Genomic DNA, 8,851 nt, shown 5'->3' on the forward strand with positions numbered 1-8,851 from the left:
CTATTACAGACAGTGTTAGCTACAAGTGCGGTGTTGGTTGGCTGACGACTTTCACAAAAATTAAAGGTACCCTTAACAGTACCGTTGAACTCTTTTCAACGCAAGACACGCCACGGGGGAGGAAAACACGAGTGAGGAGGTCCGCAGAGTGGGAATTGCTGCCAAGAACAGATCGCCGATGGCAAGGAGGTTTTCGTGAGACGCAACACGACGCTGACATCATCGCGATAAGCCTCTAACAGCTGTTGGTTGCACACGCCATGTGTTTGAAGACGATACATAGCTATAACTCATCCCCACGTGGAAGAAACACGGACGTGGCAGTTTATTAGGGCTAAAGGCAGAAGAGAGAGAAAAAACAACAACAAAAACACAACACGATCGAACACATTCGCAATTCAAGAGTTGTCAGCGGGCGGGACGTTCAGGTTCGCCTTGCGCACCTCACTGGTCAGGGAGTGTCGACAAGATGCCGCGCTTTCCGGGTTGCCGGGTCCCACCTCCAGGTATTGGCACGACCTGGGCAGACACTGCTCGACGCCCTCCCTGGCGTCAGGTGACATGTCGGCACCCGTCGCGACTAGCCACTGTAGCCGGGGCGTCATCCTCAGGAGCATCTTCAGATGCGGCTCCTCTACTTGCGTGCACCTGAGACACACGTGGGTGAGGGGGAGCGCGCGTTGGCCGCCCAGAATGCGCCAGACCGCCTCGAACGCCCTGCCGTCGAACGCCGTGTGGCCGACGAACAGGTACCGGAGGCTGGTGCCCTGAAGGAGCACCATCTCTACGCCCCGGTTGCCGACGTAGATGCGCTCGATGTCCAGCAGCACCAGGTTGGCGATCAGCGGCTCGAGATGGGCAAGGCCGTCGTCGTAGATTGGGTAGCAGCCTGCGAGCACCAGGCCGCGCAGCGAGGGAAACTGCTTCAGCGATCCCAGGTCGAACAGCGACAAGAAGGTGCAGTTGGCCAGGTCCAGGAACAACAGGGAGCTGGCCAGCGGCCGTTCGGGTTTGTGTTGGAAGAACTTGTTGGGGTAGAGGCACGACCTCCGCAACGAGAGGTGCGTCAGCCTGGTGGCGAGGACCGAGAGCGACCGTGACACGGAGGCGTCCTTGCCGGCCATCAAGGCGTCCGTGAGATGAAGGACCTGCAAAACGTGGAAGGGGGGGGGGGGGGGTTAATACTTACGCACGAAGCTGTTATTGGTGACCGCAACGGTCATGTGTTGTCAGAATTACAAGTGTGAAAAGTAGGTGCACTGTGTGTGGTCGGAGAGGAGGGGTGGGGAGAGGGTATCGCATTCCTTCCCCGTTTTGAAGAGAAAGGTCTTCTTTGGCAACTTCACACGGGTTTGGCGTACATAGGATTGGGTACGTATGTAAACCGGCCTGCCACAAAAAAAGTGTCACTTCGCGGCTCTAGAACGTCATAATTGAAAAGGGCGCCAATGAGAAACAAGGCGAGAAATCGTCGTAAATTAGGTAATATGAATTAAAATCGAAATGAAAATACAATAAAAAAAGACGTAAATACGTACGCATTCTAAGAGCGCATACTCGCATACTAGATGGTGCTACAATACCGGGCCGCATACGGTCTCTTGACAAAGACAATAGGGCCGCATAAGGTCCCTCGATAAAGACCTTAGAGTCGCATAGGGTGCCTTGATGCCAGATGGCGCTGGCATCGAACTATGGCTGCAAGAAGCGGCATTCACTTAGGCGCGTGCATCTGAAGCGGCGAATGATGAGCGTGGTGCCATATATGTGCGCGAAAATTGCTGTTCGCGTGTGTGTGTGTGTGGGCGTTGGCGCAGCAAGATGCCCCCGCGTGCTAACGCCGTCGACGTAAAAAAAAAAAAAAAAAACGCGAACATGCCGACGCTGCAGTAGGGAGCCTACATGCAAGCCCATGCAGTGCTTGCATGTAGGCTCCCTACGCTGCAGGCGTTCGCCGCGCCAAGGAGAGGGGAAAAAGGGGGGGGGGGGGAAACGCCCGAGATTACATAGGAGAATTAGCAAAATGCGATCTGAAAATGAAATAAAGAGAAGCAAAAATAGAATGCATCACCCCTAATGACCCCCCTTTCATTATAACATATAAATACATATATGTACATAAAAATCTTGTCAGGTACGTCGACTTAGTCTTCTTCCGCGTCAACTTTAGTTGGCACGCCGTAGTGGTAGAGCGTGTGGCCTTATATATACGTAGCGGATAATACAGATACCATGTTTTATTGCGATAGCAATTATATGGACACTCAAAAGCAGATTTCTGCCGTCGCCGTCGCCGTGAGGTTCCGTATGACGTCATTTGGAGAAGAAATCGTCGCCGCGCGCCGAACGCTGTATGTGCGAGTGAAAGGGCGCGAGGGGCGCGTCTTTCACGGGGAGTGAACGCACGGCGGAGAACAAACGCGCGTTCCGCGCCGTGCTCGCTTAAGGGCTGCAGAAGTAGGCGTCTCTTTTCTCCTTTACAATCACCATATATGTAGAGCAAACGCACCTTCTTCCGACGCGCGAGAAGCCGTGGGGGAGGGGGAGGGAAGGGAGGCGACGTTTAGCTGCGGCACCAAGTGCCTATTTATATCACAGGCTCCGGCAACAGTCACCAACGCCGCAGGCATTTTGAGCGAACGCGGGCAAAACGCCGATGGCGTCGACAACAGTTCTGCGTGTTGCCGATGCTGCTGCATGTCCAAGTTTATACAGCTGATAAAGCTAATATCATTACTCCGTATAGCTCTCTACAAGTTTGCTATCGCAATTGATGCTTCGCCTTTCAGGTGAAACTGCGACCACTTTTTTCATCGACCGATGACATTCGGACGGTTTCGAGATGTCTCGTGAAGTCCGTTAAGCAACTCCTTTTGTTGCACATGCATAAAACAGGCATTGAACACTAACACAGCGTTACCGTTTTACCAACATTTTTATTGTTATCTCCACTGAAGGGTGTTCATGCTCATGAGCGCGGCTCGGATTAGCTATATTATATATAGTAGTCGTAGTGCGCTAACCTTGAGTGACGAGCAGCGGTCTCGGAGGTGTCTGAACAGTGTCGCTGTCAGTCTCTGCGCTTTCATTTGGAAAAAGGTGTCCGTTTTGAGCCCCGTTAGCCTCAGCTCCACGAGGTTGACGTCAGTGCAGTGACGGACGAGGCGCCACGCCTGTGGAGCCGACAGCGGCTGCGAGGTGACGTCGATCACCCGCCGGAGTGACCAGTCGTGAGTCACCCGCCTCCACCGTTGGCATACGCTGGAAAGCACGAAGGTTATCGTCGTTACATTCGGTGGGCGGGGATTTTCAGGAAGTGTGTTCGAAATTTCCGAAAAAATAGGGAAGGTGCGATAACTGAACAGTTTTCCTGGCCCCGTACATTTACCACTGAGGCATGCATATTAACATGACTCGATCGACGTTGTATTTAGACAAGCAGGGGTGTAGCCAGTGAAGAAAGAGGCGCACAAGACACGTGCTCCCCCCAACTACCGACAAAAAACTTCTGGAGCAACTTTTTTTTCTTTTTCCTTTCTTTCTTTCTTTCATTCATTTTTTTTTTTCAGGAGAGGGCACGCGCTTGATCACCACTGCAGACAAATATGTGAAAAATTTGACTATAACTTTACAGAAGGAGCCAAGTGGCTACTCTCAATGCAAGACCTAATTGAAGCCTGCCATTGGAGGAGTCTCGGCTCGAAGATATGGCCCCGTCAAATCGAATCTTTGCGCTTTTAACCTGTACCCTAGACACCCGTCACTGTTCATGTCAAAATAAAAGTTGATTCCGTTCATTTGATATCCGGTTCTAGACATGCGCGAGAAGCTGTCGTTTCTCATTTTTGGCGTACCGAAACTGAAGGGCTGAACTGTGCAACAGTCACGCGCTGTTTCACGCATTCAGCAGACGCTTGTGAGATGTGTGTGGCAAAATTTACGCCTCGCCATCGGGAAAGCAAGAAGCGAACTCCTCTTAAAGTCGCTACTTCGCGTTTTTTTTTTTTTTTTTTCGTTTTTTTTTTTTTACACCTGGCCACGTTGAAAGACAGCGAAGAATTTGGACTTTTACTCCAATTAAAAAAACAATATAAGGCAACGCTAAATAGGTAACACGTAAACTAGTACTTCATATAACTTATTTTCACTGACTTGGCTGGAAAAAAAAAGTTAGTTAATTAGCGAAGTCGGAGCTTCCCTTTTTTGAATTTCTCTGCGAAACAACAGCGTCGGTTACGCCAGTGTGGTGTCACGAACGTCACTATAATTGGTCGTATACTTGAGTCGATTTGGGCAGGAGGAGTCCGCTAGGTTGAGTCTTCGATTCCTTTAAGATGCAGTACTCTTTTACCAATGAACAATCAGCTTGACCTGAATGCACACGTGGGAAATCTATGACGTAATTAACTTATATGTAAGGGCGGCATCGGCAATTGCCTTTCTTCTTTTCTGTCTGCCTTGTCTAGTTCCCTCTCACGTGGCCACTTTGCTATGGCAGACGGGTATTCCACCAATACAAGCTGGGCTGCTTAAATAGTGAAATTTCGGAATCAAATCACCTGTTCCACAAAAACGACATTTGAATATTAGATCTAAGAAAGAATATTGCATCAATCCCAAACAAAGCGATATTATCACGCATAAAACGCCGTTCGCAGCTGTAAACGTCTTGTAAATTTAGGAGCTGATAAATGCGAGAAAAAAATAATAGAGAAGTTACGGACTGATCACGCTTTAATATGGTAATCGATTTAAGCGAAGATTTCGTTGGTGTTTGCGAAGAATGTTGTTATTGTTTAGAGACCATTTGCAACTGTATAGAGCACACGACCAAGTTAGGCACGCTTTTCACCGGTAAATGCTTTGCTCAACGAAACTTCATATTGTGGCGCTCGAGCATGCTGATCTCATGGCTTGACTATGGCTTGACAACGACTGTGTGGCGACATGCAACGAATGGAATGATGACGGTATGACGACGGAGTTCATGTGCCCGGTGTGCCGTAAAATTCGTGCCGTCGACGTCACCCGATCACATTACATTATGGGGTTTTACGTGCCAAAACCACGATCTGATTAAGAGGCACGCCGTAGTGGGGGACTCGGGAATAATTTGGACCACCTGGGGTTCTTTAACGTGCACCTAAATCTAAGTACACGGGTGTTTTCGCATTTCGCCCCTATCGAAATGCGGCCGCCGTTGCCAAGCCAGACTTGGCTACGATGACTCGGCAACGAAATATAGAACAAAGAGCAGAGGCATATCTCTTTCTAAGAAGGCGATCCACAGATGCTTCGGGAGTTGCCGCTAAGAAAACGCCTTAGGTCATTCGTAAGAGAGGTACGGTTACCTGGAACATTTGCATATGTCACTGAACTGCAGATGTCGGAAGATGCTCAGCAAGAGGCTGTCCGGCAGGTAGTCGATGTTCATGATGTCCTCGCTCGGGCAGGTAGCTGAAGGCGGCCGTCAACCTAGATGGTGAACCGCTGCGATCGATGATGATGATGAATCGAACGGTCTTCTTTTTCTCGTGCGCACCTTCAACGTCGTCTTTCTCGAGTGATGTGACACGTGCAAGCTGCGTGCTGGCCTCCACGTGGGGTGAACAAATGCTGTGGTGGTGGTGGCGGCGGTGGTTACAAAATTAAATTAAATTATGGGGTTTTACGTGCCAAAACCACGATCTGATTGTGAGGCACGCCGTAGTGATGGACTCCGGCATAGTTTGGATCACCTGGGGTACTTTAACGTGCACCTGAATCTAAATACACGGGTGTTTTCTGCATTTCGCCCCCATCGAAATACGGCCGCTGTGGCCGCGATTTGATCCCGCTACCTCGTGCTTAGCAGCCCAACACCATAGCCACTAAGCAACCACAGTGGGTGGTGGTGGTGGTGGTGGTGGTGGTGGTGGTGGTGGTGGTGGTGGTGGTGGTGGTGGTGGTGGTGGTGAAAACGTTTATTCAGGGAAATACAAGAGAGTTGACCCCCGAAGGGGAAGGACACCTAAGTGGACTCCCTAGTCCGGGATTACATTGGAGATGGCCGCCGCTCGGGCACGCGCCAACAAGGTAGAGCTCGAGCCGGTTGCCTAAGGAGCAAAACATACCGGAGCAAATATTCGAATCTAGATGAGGCATGTGTATGCTGCAGCAAAAACCCGGAGACCACTCAGCACATCCTAATGGAATGCGAAGGGATTCACCCAGTGAGACCTGTAAGTAACGTACACCTTCCAGAAGCGCTTGGGTTTAAAGTGGACGGAAACGTCAACCGGTCAGCAGTCGACATAAGCAAGAGACGTTTAGAGTATTGGTGAAAAAAAAAAGCAGAGAATAAATTGATACGACCTGATTTGATCTCTTACAGTCATAGGTAGCGGTACAAGGTAGATATTGAGTGGGAAAAAAAGCTTAATGAAATGTATACAAAAATGCTAGATAAAAAAAAAACATGTATAGCATACCTGATTAAATCAAGCAGGCTATAGGTGACTATTTGTCGCCGCCCCGTTTCAAAGGGGAGGCCACTAAACATCATCATCGAAGCTTTTTGGTGGGTATTTTTTTGTATCGAGGCTACTGGTTTCTCTTTTTCGTTGACCATCTGGTTCACTAATCACAAATTTTCTGTCTATCTACCTACGAGCAATTGGCGGACCCTCATCATGATAAGGAAATTTACAGAAGAATAAAATTGGGTTGCTGTGCAAACGGCACCCCAACCCAATTTATCCACTGTCGTTGAAAAGAGAAGTGCTCAAACATTGCATTCTACCGGTGCTAACACATGGGGCAGAAGCTTGGAGGTTAACAAAGAAGCTCGTGAACAAGTTAAGGACCGCAAGAAGAGCGATGGAAGGAAAAATGTTGGGCCTAATGTTAAGAGACAGGAACAGAGTGGTGTGGATCAGACAGCAGGCGTGTATAGTCGATAATCTAGTTGACATTAAGAGAGAAAAAAAAACGGTGCTGGGTAGGCCATGTAATGCGTAGGGTAGATGACCGGTGCATTAGCAGAATTTATTAACAGAATTGGTGTCAAGGGAAGGGAAGCGCAGTCGAGGATGGTAGAAAACTACGTGGGAAGATGAAATGAGGAAATTTTTGCATGCGCGAGTTGGAATCAGCTAACGCAAGACGGGGGTAATAGGAAATCACTGGGAGAGGCGTTCGTCTTGCAGTGGACGTAAAAAAAAAATAGGCCGATTATCATGCTGGGCGGAATCGAAGGGTAGGGACCTGACATTTTACCAGGCTGCGCCACAAACGCATTCGGTATGTGCCGCTTTTTTTTTTTTTTCAATGCCCTTTCACGCCAACGCTTCAGCGAGCTGCGCCAGGAATGCCGCTCTTCAATGAACCTATCGCCAACTTAGGTCGCCGAGTAGGTGCCTCTGGGTGTGGGGCAAGCGAGGGAACAATTCTCAGCGTTCGCACGCATCGGCGTGCCATGGATTTCGGAGGCCACGCGTGAGCTTCGCGGCGACGCCGCTAGGTGGCGCCGAGTGTTCTTAGGGGGAGAGAGAATAAAACATTCTTAGTGAAAATTAATAGTCGTTTTGTGGTCGGAGCTCCTAGTCCGGAAGACCATTGGCTTTTGCCGCCGTCCGGGCTCGGTTGACCAGGGCCTGTTGCTGTTCTGGGTCCGAGCTGGACAGGGCCGCCTCCCACTCGACTATCGTCGGATTATGCTTGGCCGATATTTTCGGATTCTGTTGACACGCCCAGACCGTGTGGTATAACGTGGCCGTCTGGGGACAGAATTTGCATTGCGGATTGTACGTCATGTTTGATAAGCATTTGGAAAGGACAATGTTTGTAAGCGTCTCCATGCTACCTGCGTTGCCTTATCTAATTTGGGATCAGGCGGGGGTAAAGTGCGTCTACTCAGCCCGAGGTGCTGTAGAATCTCAGAATATGAAAGAAGGGGCTGAGGATCGTCCTGGTCAGCGAGAAGTTGTGCTGTGGAGGAATCGGCGGAGTCCCGGTGTAAAAGTTCTCGGGCGGAGGCATGAGCAATCTCATTGCCTCGAACTCCCGCGTGCCCTGGTACCCACAGCAGCTGTTTCCTCTGACCCTCTTGACGATTGGCCGCAGCCTGTTGCAGTACTGAGTGTGCGAGGTGGCCGACTTGACCTCTTGCGAAGTTGCGATACGCCGCCTGGGAATCCGTGAGGACAAAGGTGGCTTTTGGATTACGCATGGCTAAGGATATACCGGCCTCTTCCATGGCTGTGATGTCTATTCCGGTGGCCGAGATGCAGTCTACCACCTGTCCCCTGTGTACAACGGTTGCCGTGGAGCGGTTGTGCAGGGGTCCGGCGGTATCTACAAAGAAGGCACCTGCTTGATCCGAATATTTGTTGTAGGCTTTGGCTCTGGCAGCTCTCCTGTACTCGTGGTGGACGGGGTGCATATTACATGGCAACGGGCGTGTGATGATGTCCTGCTGCCATTCTGGTGGTAGTGATCGCTTGCTGGCGACCTGAGTGGGTGGATTGATGCCCAGTGCTTCTAGCGTGGTGCGACCTGCTTTGGTGCGTGCGTGCCGAATGACTTGGTTCATGTAATGAGCTTGGAAGAGCTCTGACGCTGTATTATAGGGAAGAAAGAAATTAGGAGGGAAACTCTGTATGATAACGCACAATGGAGTGTCTTGATATATGACGCCCTATCTGGCTGCCTGGGGACAAGAGCATACCGGAGTAAATATGCGCTCCAGGATGAGGCATGTGCGGGCTGCAAAAAAAAAAAAAAAGCCAGGGAATGACTCGGCACATCGTGATGGAATGTCAAGATACTCACCCAGCATGACCCGTAGGAAGCTTCCACCTTCCAGAAGCGT

The 8,851-nt window shown here is 50.0% G+C and overlaps 1 protein-coding gene across 1 annotated transcript; it reads right to left on the bottom strand.

Annotated features, from left to right (window-relative positions):
• Positions 1-95: 95 nt before the first annotated feature.
• LOC119432649 (F-box/LRR-repeat protein 12) lies at positions 96-5,479 on the bottom strand. The gene is made up of 3 exons (XM_037699806.2): positions 5,352-5,479; positions 3,024-3,261; positions 96-1,148 (listed from the first exon to the last, which is right to left on the bottom strand). Exons 1-3 carry the CDS (start codon positions 5,432-5,434, stop codon positions 399-401), a joined length of 1,071 nt encoding a protein of 356 aa, XP_037555734.1. The 5' UTR covers positions 5,435-5,479; the 3' UTR covers positions 96-398.
• Positions 5,480-8,851: the final 3,372 nt, after the last annotated feature.

This window comes from Dermacentor silvarum, chromosome 11 (assembly GCF_013339745.2).
Source record: "Dermacentor silvarum isolate Dsil-2018 chromosome 11, BIME_Dsil_1.4, whole genome shotgun sequence".
NCBI lineage: Eukaryota > Metazoa > Arthropoda > Arachnida > Ixodida > Ixodidae > Dermacentor > Dermacentor silvarum.

Excerpts from the sequence above, each read along its gene's own strand:
- LOC119432649 (XM_037699806.2), bottom strand. The coding sequence starts at position 5,434 with ATGAACATCGACTACCTGCCGGACAGCCTCTTGCTGAGCATCTTCCGA. Across the intron at positions 3,262-5,351 it reads GACATATGCAAATGTTCCAG|CGTATGCCAACGGTGGAGGC; the intron begins GTAACCGTACCT and ends CGTGCTTTCCAG. Across the intron at positions 1,149-3,023 it reads ACCGCTGCTCGTCACTCAAG|GTCCTTCATCTCACGGACGC; the intron begins GTTAGCGCACTA and ends CACGTTTTGCAG.